The 18,043-nt window shown below is 39.6% G+C and overlaps 1 protein-coding gene across 3 annotated transcripts; it reads left to right on the top strand.

Moving 5' to 3' along the window:
• The first annotated feature begins 1,794 nt into the window (after positions 1-1,794).
• spata6 (spermatogenesis associated 6) lies at positions 1,795-17,741 on the top strand. 3 transcript variants are annotated; one of them, XR_009708455.1, is made up of 14 exons: positions 1,795-1,949; positions 3,605-3,742; positions 4,160-4,208; positions 4,331-4,372; positions 4,536-4,660; positions 4,876-4,956; positions 9,083-9,343; positions 10,752-10,857; positions 10,950-11,014; positions 11,293-11,456; positions 13,421-13,520; positions 15,338-15,411; positions 16,418-16,693; positions 17,074-17,741. XR_009708455.1 is itself a non-coding variant. In XM_061237409.1 (13 exons), exons 1-13 carry the CDS (start codon positions 1,857-1,859, stop codon positions 16,575-16,577), a joined length of 1,458 nt encoding a protein of 485 aa, XP_061093393.1. In that variant the 5' UTR covers positions 1,795-1,856; the 3' UTR covers positions 16,578-16,925. The 3 variants fall into 3 exon arrangements, 1 of the variants encoding a protein (XP_061093393.1); XR_009708456.1 differs by having other exon boundaries at positions 17,048-17,741; XM_061237409.1 differs by lacking the exon at positions 17,074-17,741 and having other exon boundaries at positions 16,418-16,925.
• The last annotated feature ends 302 nt before the right edge of the window (positions 17,742-18,043 follow it).

Raw genomic sequence — 18,043 nt, 5'->3', positions numbered from 1 at the left:
TTTGAGGACTCTTTGGCTGGGCTTTTGTGTCGGAAATATTGTTTTACATGGCACAGCACGTATGGAAAACTTAGCACAGTTTAACAGCTGCCTTCCCCACAGCTCCACCGCTGCTGCGTCTCTCTCTCTCAGGACGGGGACGTGTGAAATGCAGCACCTCGCAGGCTGTGGAAATGTCACACGGAAAGCTTTCCCTCCATTTTCCTCCCCACTTTACTGTCACTGTAACCTGCACCAAGACCCATTATTCTCTTTAGCTTGCTTCACTAGACCAGACACATTACATCCTAATTATATGTATGCTGTTATGCAAGCCTGGAGACATTTCAATTGTTAATATCATTTTTTTCTCCTTCTTCCACCCAACAATGATGAAAAAGCTAACTTCATCTACATTAGCTTCACTTTCTATTAGTTATGCATCAGCTTTTTTACCAGACCCCAGCCATCTTGTGTACCCAAGAGGCCAGTTAATTGCACAGCAAACAACAAGCCGGTTCTTAGCCCTGCGGTAAGAGTACGATGATGTGCACTACACAAAGTGAAGAGGGACTGATGTGTTTATTAAATACTTAAACCCACAAAGGACAGGGCCTAGGATTTGCAAATGTGAAATGCTACAAAGAGTCTCTTTTATAAGTGTAAATATATTATAATATTTTATAAGTGTAAATATAGGAAGATTTAAGTGACAAGTTAATTATTCTCCATGTAGCTAATACACTGTATAATTTATATATTATTCATTTATATTATGATTTATGATTAATGTTGTGCAGTACAAAGTGAGTTTATACTTTTTTATTAGGTGCAAATATGTGTATTACTTCTGAAATAGCCAACTGCTACAGAGTGAAAATTAAAGTACTTAATTAAAGTATTTTGTTCTTTTTTGGTGTAAAGCGATGGGGGGCAGCATTTGCAAACAAAAGGACTGCTGATTCTGATGGGGTTCAGAGCTAGTAACCCATTTCCTGGGTTAAATGGTATATTAAGTGCAGTACACTGTATGAGTAAAATCTCAAAAATACATGTTAATGTAAGTTTGGTGTCAATTTCATTTTCATTGCCTAACATAAAAACATACATATTATCGAAGCACCTTCACTAGATAACACTTGCTTCGTCCATCTGTTATATAGCTTCACCCATAAGATAGAATATTGGTATCATTTTAACTGATCTATGTTTTGTGATGGCTTCAGTTTCATGAATCCTTAAATATTTTTCAATTGCAACCAAATGTATTTGTCACCATTTTTACTAATTGTATTTGGGGAACTCATCTTGTTATTACTCAGCACTATCCACAGATTGATGGTGTGTCACCCTACCCCCCTACCCCCCCTCTCTCTCTCTGAAAGCATTTCATCTTTCAGGATTTATTACAGCATCATATCTTACAGTGTTTAGTTGGGTCATTTTATAATTCAGATTTTTCTCCCACTCTGGCATATTATTATGTGTCCAATCTAAAGAATGAAACTGCTGTTGGGCAGGTTCTGTCATCCAAGAAGACTTAGTTCTTTTCAATCAAAATGTAATTCTTCTGAGTGCTGTTATTAATATATTAACTTTAACAATTCAGCATTTCCCTATGCCTCTCCAGGTAAATTGCACCTAGATATATTTAAAAATATAACTTATTATACTCATGATCCAAATTAGTCAATAAGTGTTATGGCACAACAGAAAAGATTGGATAAACCAATGACAATGGGCATAAAAACATACAATAGCAACATTAGTACACGTTAGCAACATTCGTTTCCGTTCCATGGTCACATGATCTACACGGTCATTTCCTGTTTTGCAACTGTGGCGTCTCCGGCAACTATGACAACAGAAGTTTTAATATGGGTGGGTTGACGCCACTAAAGAAGAAAAATTTGGCCTGTAAAATGCCACCGAAAGTGCTGAAATGCACTGTGGAGGTGTACATTCAAGCTGTAAGTACGGTTATATTCACTATCCAAGTTTGATAGGCCAAGCTAACTTGCAATCCACTTTTAGCACTGATTTTCAGTTAACATAACGTTACCCTGCGTGAACCTTGTCGGTCAGCGTCATATGGAACGGCGAAATATAGAAATATGACTGGCTAGTTAACCTTAACTATCTGAAAACTATCTGATTGATTATTCAAGTTAGGAAATCTACTTAGTTTAGCTAGCTAGCTTGTTAGCTAATTTAGTGTTATTAATATTGGCTAGTTATCTAGCTAATAGATACATTGCTAGTTAGACAAGCAAGCAGTACGAAATATAACTGTATATATGATCTAATCTAGCTAGTTACAATTTCCGATTATAGAATATCTTGCTAGCTAAATTATAATTTAGTTATTATAGCTCAACAAGTTACCTAGCAATTCAAACAGCCACCTTTTCTCAGATAACGTAGCCCACAGGAAGTAAGTTACCAAAGCATAAATCAACCGAGTGATGTTGCACGACGGAATGATTTTGACTGACACACAATAACACCAATAAGTGCATCCAGTGGATGTCCTTAATGTAGCGTTATCCATTTGGAGGGTTTCTTTTGGCGCAGTGTCGCGCTTATACAGTAATGGTAATGCATGTAGGCTATAACTTGAATATCTACTATAAGTGGGCATTACGGGCACAGGACGTGTGTAGATCATGGCACTGGTCGAAAAACATCGGAGAGCACAAACCAAACCAGTGAAATCAATGGCTAAACCAGAGTGTGTAACAACTGAGATATTTCCTGCACAATTAAATATCGGTTAATGGCAGCATTATAGACTCCTATCTCATTCATAGCTAATTTGTTGATAAAGTAATTGCGGCCTCTTGACGTAGCCTAGGCAATGTTTAGTAATCTTTCTCCACGTTTTCCTCTTTCCATCACTTTGGTACAGGTTAATGCTCGTCTCATCCATTCTTCAGATTTTCCCCAAAACTCTGTTTTTAATGTACTTTTTAATGTACTTTTTAGCTAACTGTGACCTGGCTATTCTGTCTCAAGGCTTATCAGTGGTTAGTGGTTTGCGTCTTGTGGTGAAGGTTTAACTTCATGATGATCTCCTTTACTGGCATTGACAGTCCTTTGAGAGGCAACAGCAACAGATAAATGCAAATACCACACCTATAATCCACTCTGAATCCTTTGTTGGCTTACTTGTGCTTGAACTAATGATGCCATAGCACACAGTTGTCCAAGAATAATTTGAGCAGCCAGCTGTCCAGTTATTGTTGGTCCCCTGTGTGAGAGACTATGTATAAAGGGCTTTTAATTCCTACGTGTATCACCAACTATAGATGTAAATACCTTCAAATTAAATAGCCTCTTACAGGCTGCCCTTTAGGCTAATATTCATTGTTTAATTTCAAATCCAATGTGAAATTGGTACAGAACCTTTTCTTGATATAATTTATCTGTGAAATGTAAATCCACAAGACTTGACAAAATTCAGATACTGCAAGTTATTAGTGTTAAATTCATGAATTGCATGCTTTCTGTTACCAATTTACAGCAAGGGCCCTAAAGAAAGCTTTGTAATTGTTGCCAACTGGAAAATCATTTGGCCCAAATTGATTGTTTACTTTATTAATGCATATTATTTTGTCATTGGTAGATTACCTGCCCAGGAGTGTTGCTTCCTAACCATCCAGATGTATACCTAAGTGTTTGTGTCATGGGACAATACCAGAAGACTCTTTGTGTGCCTCCAGTCTTCCCACTGTTATTCCATGAAAAGATGTCATTTGAGAAGGTAGGATAGGTCCCATTATCAGCATTGTCTGGAAATGAGTGCAGTGACTGGGCACCTTATTAACATCATTTTAGATGACATTAACACTGACACTGTATCCATTAGCTTTGATTGAGAACAAAGCTAATTTGATGGCGAATGTTCATTTAAATATAAAATGAAATCTGATTAATTGTATATTTCATTTTGTATTTGTTTTCCCACAGCCATAAAAATGGCATTGTAAATTGTAAAACTACAATTGTAACCTCAGACAGGCATGTTGACAGTTCTAGATTAATGTTCCGCTCCATTCCTCCATCGCTGTTTGAAATATTATAACCTTTTAAACCCCAATGTGCAATAGAGGTCTTGGATCCATTTGCCACTGTTAAAAAGCTGTATGCAATGCTCGAATGTGTGCTTTCCCCCCACAAGGCCTTTTCAGAAGCCATTGACCCAAGTGACATTGCTGATCTCCTAGAGCGTAAGTGATCTCTTGTGGGCTATTTGCAATCTTTAACCTTTGCACACACACACACGCACGTGCGCGCGCGCACACACACACAAACAGTATAATAAATCCACCACTTCTCTGTGTTTTTACAGTTGACACCACTTCCTTTGAGCTGATTCAGCTTGTTCCCCCAGGTATGCTGCATTTTCATCTGAATGTAAGACGTCTTGGGCATTCTGAGTAATTTCAGGGAACAGTCATGTACAGATATGCCTTGCACCCTTAACACAGAAACTAAAGATGAAAAGTAATGCCTACTGAAACAAAGTGTGACGGCAGCTGTACCTGTTACTGCAGAAGGAGAAATCTTGGCCACAGTGGAGGAGAACACTCGGGACTTTCTGTATCCAGGTCCCAGACTGACCCCCAGAGCCTCCGGTCCTGAGAGAGAGCTACTAATGAAGAGATCCATCACTTTCCCTGTAGGTCCCTGCCTCAGATGAGCTTTGCCATACCTGTAATATATCGCTAAAGTCACTCATTCATTTTATTGCTACTATTAGAAGAAGTACTGGTTGTAGATTGTTGCCGCTAATTGATCTGCCAACCACCTTGCTATCTGCTGGAACCCTCTGGTGTTGTTGTTTTTTACCCTCCTGATTCAAGGGCTCGGCTTTCTTTTCTTGTCTTCCTTCAGGGAATTTCTCCGAAAATAGAATTCTCAACAACTTCTATCATTGAGGAATGTGAATTGAAAGATGGCCAGGCCGCCACCCCTGTAAGTTCACTGTTTCTTTAGGTTCTTACCAGGCCCGTCTCATTTCTGTTTCATCATGAAATGTAGTCAGCAGTGAAGAACACTATCAATATCCAAATTGAGGTGTTGAATTGTCATGAAATGGTTTAGCGTGTAAACTCATCGTGGTCAGACAAGCCTAAAATCGAAATGCATGAATTTAAATAGCTGCTGAAGCATTGCCATTTCAATATTTAATGCACTGCTTTTATAATATGATTTTTGTGTGTATGCATCTAGGTTAAAGTCACATAAATAACTGCTGAAGGCATACATTAACTAGTGAAGTGGTCCTCAACAAGTCAAGCGGACGGACATTTTGTCTGTTATTGATTTCAGATTTCCAAAAGAAAGATAAGATTGATCCTGTGACAGATAGGTATTCAGAGTCTTTGTCGAAGTAGTTACAGCTAGATGTTGAGGAATTATCCCTGGACCTGTAAAGAATGGTACTGTCAACCAGTCTAATTGTGTTCTTCCACATACTGTTTTCTTTGCATAGATCTTGACATGTAAGTAAATTGGTAACATGTTTTTGTGTATCACTCTCTTGCAAAAGGTAATTATGGAGACCAGATCATTAGAATTGATATCCTCACCTGAAATCTCTAGTTTGGTCTTCAAGACTCTTTGTTGAGACAAACAACCTGTTTGTTGGTCCGTCAATCAATGTTCATCTCCCAGCCCTGATGTTCCTTTAAAATGTGTCATTAGCGACATCCTGTGTTCCAATACAAAGGCTGTGGCACTCCACAGGTTATTTAAAAAAGCAAAAATTATAACTGTTAGGTTATGTTAGTATGTGGTGATTTTCACCAAACTTCTATCAGAGAATGAATAGCTAAATGAATCATTGCATGACCATACATTTAAGGTTATGGAAGAAATGAATTGCCATAATTAAAAATACAATTTCAATATTTGCACGGAACCATAGACAGCTGTTGAATTCAAAATAAAATAGAATAATAGAAAAAAAGCAGTATTTCAATTTAGATAAGAAAACGGTGTACCCTATTCATTTCCTGAATTTGTTGACAGGAAAGGGTTCCATCACAATTGCATTTTTATTTTAAACATACAATCTTTTGATTCCAGTTTCCATTTTCTCATTTTGGCCCTTGTTATGATTTTTTGTGATTTACCATTTAACAAATACTTGGCAAACAGACAGCTTTATAAAAAATAAAAATAAAAAATGTGTTTTTCTCTGAACAATTCTTTTTTTTCCCCTGTCAAGTGAGTACTGTGAGATCAGGGGCCATATTCCAGGTCTCATTATAAGAGCCATTTATTTGAATGGGGATTATTGATAAAATGCCAGGTATTGAAAAAGGCTGGATGTGCTATAATGACCCACAAGGAGATCTGGATCAACCGTGAGATGGAGAGAATCCACAGTGCAGTGCTGCCACATGCCTAACGATGCTGAGGGATATTTTGCAATCACGTTAAACTGGCAGCTTGAACAGTGTGTTGAATCATTTCCCTTTTTTAACATCCCTCTGCCAGGGCCTATGATAACTCCTTTCCTTCCATATGACCTGCGGTGTGGCACCCAGCTCAATATACCTCTTGATGTCTCTTTTTTCCTAGTCCTTCAGACAACTGTCTTGCACATTTATAGCACATTCGGTGTTTTTCTATGCATGTCTACTTTGCAAAGTCTCCTGTTTGGGACTTGACACAGTGTTCTTCTAAATGGGTTTTCTCTGCCTGATTTGCATGCATTTGAACAGGGCTCGTTTCTTGTTTAATAAGCTACTTGTGGCTCTGGCTTTGTTGTTTCAAGGACATCCTGCTTTATCACCCATTACCAATACCACCAGGCCCACTAATCACATCAGACAAGCACGACTCCTGCTACAAAAGGGCTCCTTTGTGTTTTCACCAAAAAAAGGAAGCGAAGGCAGAAAGAAGAAAAAATGCTTAGTTTAATTTCATTAAATCTGTCTTCTCCAAATAGCAATCTCAATCAGGATTTATTTATTCCACTTTTAAAAATGAGTTAATATGCCAGGATGTTCCAATTAGCATTTAAATTATCTTTATTTTCACAGCCATGTAATGCCATTATCATATTTGTCTGAAGCTGGCCATCAAATGCAATTAACATTTTTTTAAACTTATTTATCTCAGCATAGCCCGCAGGAAAACTGTTATTGCAACTCAGAATTATGTTAGCTGCTATTAGAATTATTGAAGTAATTTGCTAGCAAAGGTGATATTAGCTGTTGTACAGGAGCATGATGTTTTTAGCCTAATGCCTTTGTAGATGAAATAAAGTCAGTGGAGGACTATTGTATGTGCAATAAGCCTGTTTCATTATTTTCATAATTTCCAATTCTATGGAATATTGTTGTCTGCGGCCTCAAATCTTGTTCCATGTTGGCATTTAGTTTGCATTCCACAATGAAACAATGCTCAAATTGAGCTTTCTGCAACTGAAAATGACTCCACAGACAGTCCTAGAATGAATTTTGATATAGGCTGTGTAAACAATTTTCTGTAAATATATGCAAACTCACATATCTAAATCAACAGCAGCAAATGTGACTAGTTGCTCCTGATGATTGCCTGCAGACATTGTTTTGGAATCATCATAATTTGTATTCTAATGTACTCCTGTACTGTGGATAAAAGTTGGAGACTGGCCTTTCTTGATATGGTCCATTGTGATCTTCAAATGGCTGGCTGTATAAAATAAACAACACAGGCAATGAGCTATATTGCATGCTCAAGAACAAGGAAATAATTTGATTTTGTACAAATACAACTGAACTTTTTTTAGCAATTTTTTACATTTCTTTATCTTACCCTCAATGCAGGGCATGGACAGAAACTGGTTCTGTCCATGCTGGATTTGCCTGTCTATCCATCTTGCCCTTGATGGCAGCAAGTTTCATAGTCCTACCTGTTGCAAATCAACCCTGTACCATGATACTGCCACCATCATTTTGACAGTTGGGATGGTGTTACCTGGATGATGTTCTGCAAGTTTTTGTCAAATATATCACTTTGCTTTCTGGTACATCTTCACAAAGGTCTCAGGGTCTGTCATGTGGCTTGTGGAACCTCAAAATGTGATGTAATGTCGACCTTTCTCAGAAGTGACTTCAGGCCACAGAGAAAGAGGCTAAATGTGTGAAGTGATGAATAAACTGTTGATCTCTTGGCAGTTTCTGGGGTCTGCAGCTCATTGGTTGTATCTGGCCCTTCCTGTCTGGTTGCTCAGTTTAGTAGGGCAGCCTGCTGTTGATTGTGCCTGGGTTGTGCCATATCTTTCCCATTTCCTTAGAATGGACTTAACAGTGATCCTAGAGAGGTTCACAGCTCTGCCAATCTTGTTACAACCTCCATCTTTTTAGCTTAATCTCAAGGTCCCATGAGCAGTTCCTTTGTCTTCATGACAGCATGACTGATATTCTTTGCTGTTTCAGTTGTGAGACCTCACAATGTTGATAATATTTATTCTGCAATCATGCAACCAAACATGGGTGGAAATCAACATGGGTGGACCTTGTTAATGTTTTTTTTTGTGATCTTCAAGACAATGAAATAGGTCTACTTGAGGCTGTTAATACAAATTGAATTCAAAATATTTATGAATTGTGTCCTTTTAAGGTTTTTAATATAATTCTGACGACATCAAAATATTTTATTTCAATTTGACATTCAAGATAATTACTTGTATAGGAGTAGAAAAAATAGAATTAAAATATATCCTTATATTTTAATTTGACATTGCAAGACAGCAAAATTATATAATCAATGTAAATAATATCAGAAGGCTCTGCGTGCTTCGGATTATTATCTTGCATCGCTGTCCATTTGCAACTTAGCTTCCTGGTGGTGGGAGGATACGAGGTCTTTGACCGAAATGTCTTGATCCTGGCTGTACTTTGTGATGCAGCTGACCTTAGCGAAAGCCTCAGGACCCATAAATGAATATAAAACATGAATATCCTTCATCCAATGCCAAATCCGATGCCGTCCTCCGCGAATGAAGCTGAACTGGTGCAAACATAAACAGTTGATGTGTTGTAGAGAGGATACTCAGACTAAAATACTCAGTTGTAATTGTCTCAGTCTGTCTGTCCATTCTCAGGCTTCCCGTCGATCTCCAGTTAAACCTCAATCTGGCAGGGGGACCAAGAAGAACCCAGGGTGTGCTGCGAAAAGAACACCACAGGCCGCTGTATCCAGTAGCTATGAGCATCCAACGGTGGCTTCCGAATCGCGCTCCCCCTCCCCCTACACGCATCGCCGCATGTGCCAGCTCTCCGAGGACAACAGGCAGCGGCTCGGCCACCTACAGCTGGGCCCTTACAAGTTTAAGAAGGAGTCGGAGAGCCAGCCCCCCTTCGTGGTGCGTAGTGTTCCTCTGCCTCGTGTGGGTGTGAGCGCGTCTCATATTGCCTTAGTGTTTGTGACAGAAGAGGACATGCAATTACTCAGAATTAAGAGTAAAATCTATTGTAATATTTAATTATTTAGTGCGCTGATTTTTTACGATTATATAGTGTATATGTTTTGTCTGTTCGGTTATTGATTATGTATTTCATGAATCAGTTTAGTCTGTCTTTATGTCACAACAGATGCCATTCAAGCCATGAACACTAGGCCTTTCATTGTGGAGTGGTATTATGTCCCCACTCTGAGCCCCTCATTGTTAACATGGGCTAACACACAAATAAACCCTGTATTCGCTATTACAAACATTGCTATGTATCTACTGTAACAAGCTTGAATGAGTAAATCCTTTATCATCTCCTCTCTATCAGATCATTAGTCATTCATTAGCATCTTAAACTAGTCTAGCTTGCTATACTTTGAGGTCATAGTCAGTACAATTTTATATGAAACTATTCTCCATATTTTGGAATCCATCAGGACTTTAGGAATAATACATTTTGTAACTAACAAAATAATTTAACATACTCTAATTATAGAATATATAACAGCATCCCTTTTGAGGAATGAAAGTATTATTTGAAAGTAGCAGGTGAAGTGTGAAATGGGGAGAAGGCATTGAATACCTGTGTGTTTTGGTAGAATTCCCCTTTAAATTTATGGAGACCAGCAGGCATTTACTTTTTGTTTGTTCCTTGTGTTTCATTTTGATTATTTTAAGTGTTCTCAGAATCACAAGAAGTCCTGGGGTATAAATATCAAAGTCACTATGTTATTAAAGCAGATATGTGGATTTGCTGGCGATACTAGCCTGGCATTTTGTACAATGTGGCCTTTAAAAGGGAACATTTTAAACAATGAATCCTGGGGCCACAATTAACCTGGGTAATTAAGAGTCAAACCGTGATTAACAAATACTTTCCTACTGAAGGAGCTTAGCCCACAGAATGCATTATCCATGTGTGTTTAAAGTCTGCACGCTTGTTTATGTGGAAGTAAATAGCTCATTTCATTAGCCGGGGTGATAATATTGCTATTTAATTGAGGTGCCACCATTTTAATTGAAGTCTGTGGGAGTTCAGTTGTACAGGCACCTGAGTGAAGCTGAAGAAAGAAAGGTTGCTCTTCCCCAAACTTTCTCTCTTTGGTTTAACCTTTTGTGTTCTTTCCGGAAAGTGATTAATGCCAGAATGAAAGGCAAATACAGATGATTAATCGAGGATTCAGTGTCTTGTTTGTCTACTGGAGCTGAGCCTACACTGGCAGCCTCTCTCTTTCAGCTGAGAAATGGACTTGCCCGGAGATAATAGCTGTTCCCCGTGTTTAACAAAGTGACAGAGGTAGTGACTGTGTGCTCAACGCAGGTTCCCCGGTCTCTGAGCGCTTCCTTAAACGAGTCCACTTCGTCCCAGCTCCCCTCCTCTCCAAAGAGAAGTCTGTCTGCCAGCTACACTGCAGACTGCACGCCAGGTCTGTGCGCACACCTCTCTGATTCCTCATCCGTTTCGTCTGTGTGCATGTATCATATGTTCTCATTTCTATTTTAATTGTTTTCTTTCTAGATCCCTCCCTCCTCGGCAGTTACAGACCAAAGCCTGCTAGAGGACGAGTACAAACAAATCTTAAGGTTGAATTCCTGTGAAATTTCTAAATGCGAAAATCTGCTTTGTCAATGTGGAAGAATCTAATGAGAATGGTGCTCTGTCCATGTTCGTTTTATATAAACATTTGCACAATGGAAAGGTGCGTTGCAAGCGCAATGCTGCCCCCTGCTGTTAGGGAGGAGGTTTCTGTATCCCCTCCGGTAGCTGCAGCAGAGTCCCAGGGGGTGAAGGCACACAGTGGGGATCGGGTAACTGCAGGCCAGTCCCCTGTTCCAGCCACATGAGCTCTGATTTTCTGCAGGTGAACATCGCCCCCCTCAAGGTGCAGGAGTTCCCCAGAGAGTCTCCAGCAAAGATGTGCAGCAGCACCCCTAGTGGCCGTTCACTGGCAGTGCAGTCTACCCCAGCATCCAGCAAAAAGGTTTCCCAGAGCCCCCTGCTCAGCCGCTCCTCCCTCAGGGAAAGGTACACTCCTGCCTTCCAGAATTTTCTCATTTTTATATCTTTTTCGTTTTATTTCCGTGGTTGAATGCTAGTTCAGAAACCTCAGTATTTGGTCTTTTAGCCTTCCCGCCAACACTTCAGGTGCTTTTACATGGTGTACTGAAGAGTAATTAAAATGTCTTTGTGTATTTATGTCGTTTTTTTCCTTCACTGTCCCCAGCTTGTTTTCCTCAGATGAAATCCTATTGTTTTTTGTGGTCATTGTGTTGTTTTTTTGTTTACTCCCTGGGTGAAAAGACCTAAATGATATTTATAAGAATTTGTTTGGAATTTGTCATTCTGGGTGTGAAAGCATTTCCATTTGCTGTGCTGCTCAGGTGGGGGGAGATGGCCTGGTCTCTCCCGTATGAATTTCCAATTATATGGTATTGACAAAATGTGCACCTCATGCGAGTGCAGCCAAATAAAACGGACCGCATGCGTCTAATCTTTATTGTGATCACACGCGGCAGCCAAGATGAATTTCCCCCTTCTTCAAATTATAGGACCTCATGTCTTGTCATGTTTGTTCATTACTTAAAAGAAAACAAAGAAACACACCCACGGAAAATGGTATTGATTGTGTTTCAGAGAAACTGAACACATTTGACCTGACGCAAGGTTTAATAAATTCTGAGAGACCCTGTCATTGATCTGAACAGCTGCAAGCTAAGCCGCCAAATGTTTGTTTGTTTGGTCTTCTCCTTTCTCTGTTCATAGTAAACATCAAAATCAATAGACAATTTTAAACTGAAAGTAAATTGTGAGAAATGTACGATGCTTCTCTCTCAGTCGAAAATGCGGAGAAAGTCATAAACCCGGAGATTAACCCCGCCCTGTAGATTCCGAAGACAGGGCAGGAAGCACGTTTTTCGGAATTCTTTGATGGGAAACAAATGGCAGGTGCTTAACTGAAGTGTGTCGTCCAGTGTGACTGCTGATGTCTGAGGATGTGTCTTTTTAAGCCTTCTAAAGCAGTGTCGTCACTGAGCCCTTTCAGAACCAGAACCAATACAAGTGCTGTGTTAGCAGAGGCATGCGTTCAGGCACATACTAGGGTTTTTTTATATATATATAAAAATAACACTTCTGATGGTTTTCCATACATATCGAAATTACTGAGAAAATTCTAAACCAAGTACTTGAGTCAGGATCTGATGGTCTGTCTGCAGCACCGATACTGGTAGTGTTGATAATTCCTTGTATAATGTAAGCTTAAGGAAAAATCACTTTTATTTTATAATGCAAGCTTAAGGAAAAATCACATTATTGTTGTAGCTTCGGATGGATCATTTCCAAAGACAATCCCCCTTTTGCGAATCTTCCAAAATATTTGGAATAATTCCATGTTCTAGTTTTAAACATGTTGCACTTTCCACCGTCGTGCATTACCCAGTACAGCTTCTGTTAAAGCTCAAAGCCAAACCATTCCTTGATTAAGAGCACAGACTAGTGGTCAGAAGGTATGCCTGCATAATGACTGCAGGGCTAAAATGAGGACGCGAGGATGTCCGTATATTTTGTTATCTTACATATACTGTATGTTATACATCATCTGCTTCCCTCCACGAACCGTATGTGAGTAAAAGACATTGTTTTTGTTCAGTTTCCCTGATGCATGAGAGTCAGTGGTACATCGCTGCAGCGGATGATGAATTATGATGAGCTTTTATGTCGTATTTTACAGCTGTCATCCTAACTGTGTTTCCAAGGTGTCACCGTGACACATTCCATGAGCCGATGACAAATAACATGGCAAAATGAAATGTGGGCAAAGTGTAACAGATAATGTGATTTATAACGTCACACAACAAAGCGGCCATTGCACCATTACACTTTCCCGTTATTTTTATGTGCGATTCAAGTCCTCTTTGGCATTAAATTATTAGAAACATTGTAATAAGTTCATGGTGTTTTGGTAAATGTTAATGCCTCTGCTCTCTCAGGTTCCAGAACAGTCCGTCCAGCCCCAGTCAGTGGGAAGAGATACACCGTAGAGTTCAGAGATTGCTGCGGACCAATGGTGCACACAGAAGCCTCACGTTTGTAAGTAGAACATGGCCTCTTCCGTCAGAGCAGCGACTCACAGTATGAGACGTGTAGCTGGTTCTACAGTGACACAAGATAGGAAGCATACTTTAAAAAAACTGAACCCACTTGTTACAGTTATAATTCACACGCCCAATAGAATCATTATCGTGAAACCGGATCATTCTGGACGGATCTGCCTTCGCTTCAGCACTCTGTCACTGGAGTGAATGGAATCATTCCTGGCTGAGTTTCACTTCACTTGTCCTCTCACTCCTATTTTAAACCCCCTGAATTACCTGTGAAGCTTCTGAAGGCTGGAATGGAGGATGTGGAGAAGTGGCAGGTGCGCTGTTAAAAAAGCATCACCTCCTACACTTTCCGCTGGAATATCCTGATGGCAGAACCGAGCCACATCTCGCTAATTACTCTAAAGCTCCCAATCCTGTGTAAATGAAGAAGAGGCAGAGCTCTGTGGGAGGGAGGTCTGCAGGCGCAGAGCTGCTGTTAAGGGCTCATCCTCTTGACACAGAAAGAAGGAAGTAGTGCAGGTACAAGTGGCTTCTCCACCGCCTGCCAGCGCTTACATGGCTGGAGCTGAGCTTCACGAGGAAGGAGAATTAAAATGTAAATTCATACATCACGGAAAGGGGAGAAAATGCAGGGATTTATTAGGCCAGTATTAAATCAGCCAGCTGACTGAATTTGACCCCATGATGAATCATTTTTGAGTGTAACTGTAACTAATAGTTTGTTTAACAACATTTCTGATTGTTGTGCAGCAGCAATGGTTTAGTATAAAAAGGGTTTGCTAGATAAATGTCACCATTCATTTTCAGATTTTGCTTTAAATTCGGATTATATAACAGGAAAATATAACAAAACCAGGCCTAGCACTTCCATACATTTCCTTACGTACACTCAGTGAGCACTTTAGTAGGTAAAACTGTCCACCGGCTTTTTTAATGCAAATCATCAGCCAATCATATGGCACCAACTAAATGCATGCAAGCATGCAGACATGGTCAGGAGGTTCAGATGTTTCTCAGGCCAAATGTCAGAATGGGGAAGAAATGTGATCTAAGTGACTTTGACCGTGGAATGATTTGAGTGTCTCAGAAACTGATGATCTCATGGGATTTTCATGAACAACAGTCCCTACAGTTCACAAAGAATGATGTGAAAAACAAAAAACATCCAGTGAGCAGCAGTTGTACGGCTGACAATAACGCAAATAACTACGCATTACAACAGTGGTATGCAGAAGAGCATCTCTGAACACACAACACATGGATAGGCTACAGCACCAGAGGACATAAGTAAAACAAATAAGTCTAATAAATACTTAATAAAGTGCTCACTGAGTGTATGTGTCTATCTAACTATTTGGAATTTCCATTGTAAAATCAGCTAATTATTGGCTTGTTTTGAATTGTTGAATATTTTTAAATCTGCATGTTACATAACTCTATAACACTTTCCTGTGGTGGGCACCATTCCCATTTGTACATTTTCGGTGAGTATATAACAATGTGTTTCTTTTAGAGGGTTCTATTTCAGGTTTTGTGAAAATCACATTTGTCTTAAAAAACAAAGATTTATTTTCAGTGGTAAAAATGGTGTATTATTTGTAACAATGTGAATTTGATGGTTAATTATTTCATATAATTTGTTCCTTTTTTTTGTATTTCGAAATATTACAACAGAAGTAGTGAAATATCCGTTTGCAAAGTTCTGCTATTGCTCCAGAGCATTCCGTTGTCCCTAAATGCCTCTGTAGGCAGCAGGTTGTTTACCCTTGAGTCCCTGCTTGATGACACGCGTTATTGTCTCAGGACCAGGAGAGTGCGCGGGGGGAACGCGCCCGCCGTGATGACACTCTGCATGACAGCCCGGTCCTCCAGGACAGGTAAACACTTTATCCCTGTCACAATAGCACCTCAGCGCTGACACCCTAATTCTGTAATGGCAAGAAACCGGCCGCCTGTTTTTGCAGTGATGTGTCCTAATGGGCACCATCTCCCCTCTTGCTGTGACAGGCGCTTTTAGTGCTGCCATTAGATTCAAATTGCCATCCTTTTATTCATTTGAGGTCATTTTATGATCCGTGTATATGGGTTTTGTTTGGGTTTTCCACACACCGAACACAATGATGGACTAAATAATAATGATTGTATTCAAAAAAAACAATAAACAAAGATTTGTCGCTTTTTGTTGGAGCCACACTGAAAAACTATCTCTTCAGCTCGCCAAGAACTTTCTAACATTTACTGTTTTTATCTTATTTACTGGTATATGTATTTAGTAAGGGAAAAGGCATACCGTTTTACCTGTCCTGGCAGAATCCATGTGCTGGCTTACCTTTTCACAGTCAATTTCTGGATTCTGAAAGAACAAAATAAAAAAGTATTTATTTTTTTAATGTGCCCAGAATAAAGACTAAAGCATGTTATCAATTCATACAGTTCATTGCGTGATTACATAAGGCTTTTAAGTTTTTCATTGTACTTTAAGTGCATTTCACCATCAGTTGGAGTAGGAGATGGCTCAGCTTAAATATAATTTGGTTACTTGCATTGTTGTTGGTGATCTATTGAAAGTTGTCACTCATTCAGTAGCATTTGTCTCTTTGGGGATAAATCAGACCTCAAGTCTGTCTGTGGTTTATGGGAATCAATGGATTCTCTCATTGCTATCAAAGTTACAAAGAACCCATGCATGAAAGGTACAAATAGGGTTTATTATATTATAACAGCAATGTACTGGATCCTCAATCATTTACTGTAAGAGCATCAAAACCAAATGCAGATTTGGTGTAAATGTACAGTGTTGAATAATCAATTTTATAGCACATGTAAGCTGCTTGTGCAATTTGAAGCCTTTTTCACTGCCAATGATCACGTTCTTTCTTCCAGCACCATGATCCCTGGTGAAGCCTCCGTCCATCTGGGCAACGGGAATTTCTGGTCCAACCGAGCCGCCCAGTACAGAGGGAAGCCCCACAGAGCGGTGTTTGAGGACAGCCTGGGCCAGATATACAAGAACCTGTACAAGCAGGCCTCCAGTACCAACTAGGAATGGAGTCATCAATCCACCACTGACATCAGCTGCAATGTGACCAGCCCCTGAATAACACTGAACTGGATAACAATCACTCCAAGCGTAAAAATATCTGTCAAGATTCAGATAAAGTAAGATTAATGTCTGAAGATTTTGGGGCTTACCCTTTTTCCCCTCCCGTCTCCCACACTGACTGTAATCATTTGGCACGCCCAATAGTATTGTATTTTGTATGTACACTGTGATTTGCGCACTGTACCAATTTTTTGTGTATATCCTGTGCAACTAACAAGTTATGCGTAATATAATGAAATACTATTTATTTTCTGTATTTTATTCCTTGAATTAAACTGCTAAATTAAACTGGGGATGTGTTCTATGTCTACAATGTACAAGAAAATAAATGTTGACGTGTAAGTGGATTGTGTGAGGGGGAAGGGTCACCTTTACTAGTTGGCCTAATCTGTTGTCTGTACTTTGTACAGTAACTGAGGTTTCTGCTGACATACAGGAGCGCATGGCTTAATTTTCTGCACTGCTAAGCACTCCTCCTCCTCTCCGTGCCGCTGACCTTTTCCCACTTCGTTTGGCGTCCTCGTTTGAGCGGAATCTTCCGGATCAGCTCGAATGCTGAAACACCCCGCTGTATCCTCAGCAGCAGCGTCTCCCGAGGTGCTCATCGCATGCAGCGAGGCACAATTCCCAGCGTTCCCCGCACTGCACCAGGACGCACGGAATCGCAGAAATCACAGCCTCACAACGCTGCAGCCCCTGCCGTTTCATTCTGCCCACGGCCGTTTGAGCCTCAAGCTGAAATGTCATCGCTAAAAACACGCAATGAAAGATGCTGTAAATTACCAATATGGAGTTTATATATTTATTTACATTTATTTAGCATGCTTTGTATGGAGTGCCACAATGATAAATATAAGAATAAATGTGGAAGTATAAATATTGATAGAAATATGTATCTGGAAATGTATATAGAAATAATGTAGTTTTTCTTTTTAATATTTATTTTCGCATATTTATAAATGAATGAATATATTAATTTAGGTCTACTTCACTATCTTCATACATATTTTCACATTAATTTCCATATATGGTTCGCTATATATCTCTGCTTTTCTCATTTTGCAGCAGACACACCATAAAACAGTGTCAAACTACTTTTGGATAACTGCGTTGCTTCCTCTTCTTCAGTTTGTATGGACCACAGGAGAGGGGGGAGATGCTCTAAACAAATATGTTAATCCAGAATTAATTTACTAAACGAGGATCTCGTAGAGCAGACTGGAGTGCAGTTCTCAAGTATCCCTTCTCAGCACTTTGATACTGCCAGCTGGGCCCTCCAGCCAGACTGCACAGTGCCAACAGGAATCTGGCACCACCAGGGTGTTCTGCTAGAACTGGGCAAACATATGTTTTATTGCTTTGCTGTGTGCAGATTTGCACAAGTTGAAGGTTTCTCAGTAAATACA

This window comes from Conger conger, chromosome 4 (assembly GCF_963514075.1).
Source record: "Conger conger chromosome 4, fConCon1.1, whole genome shotgun sequence".
Taxonomy (NCBI): Eukaryota; Metazoa; Chordata; class Actinopteri; order Anguilliformes; family Congridae; genus Conger; species Conger conger.
The sequence above is the reverse complement of the archived record's forward strand: the minus strand, read 5'-3'. Positions and strand labels throughout refer to the sequence as shown.

What these genes read in the sequence shown, in the direction of transcription:
- spata6 (XM_061237409.1), top strand. Translation starts at nt 1,857, where the DNA reads ATGGGTGGGTTGACGCCACTAAAGAAGAAAAATTTGGCCTGTAAAATG. An exon ending in AAAAGATGTCATTTGAGAAG is followed by an intron (nt 3,743 to 4,159) that starts GTAGGATAGGTC and finishes TCCCCCCACAAG; the next exon opens with GCCTTTTCAGAAGCCATTGA. An exon ending in GAGTACAAACAAATCTTAAG is followed by an intron (nt 11,015 to 11,292) that starts GTTGAATTCCTG and finishes GATTTTCTGCAG; the next exon opens with GTGAACATCGCCCCCCTCAA.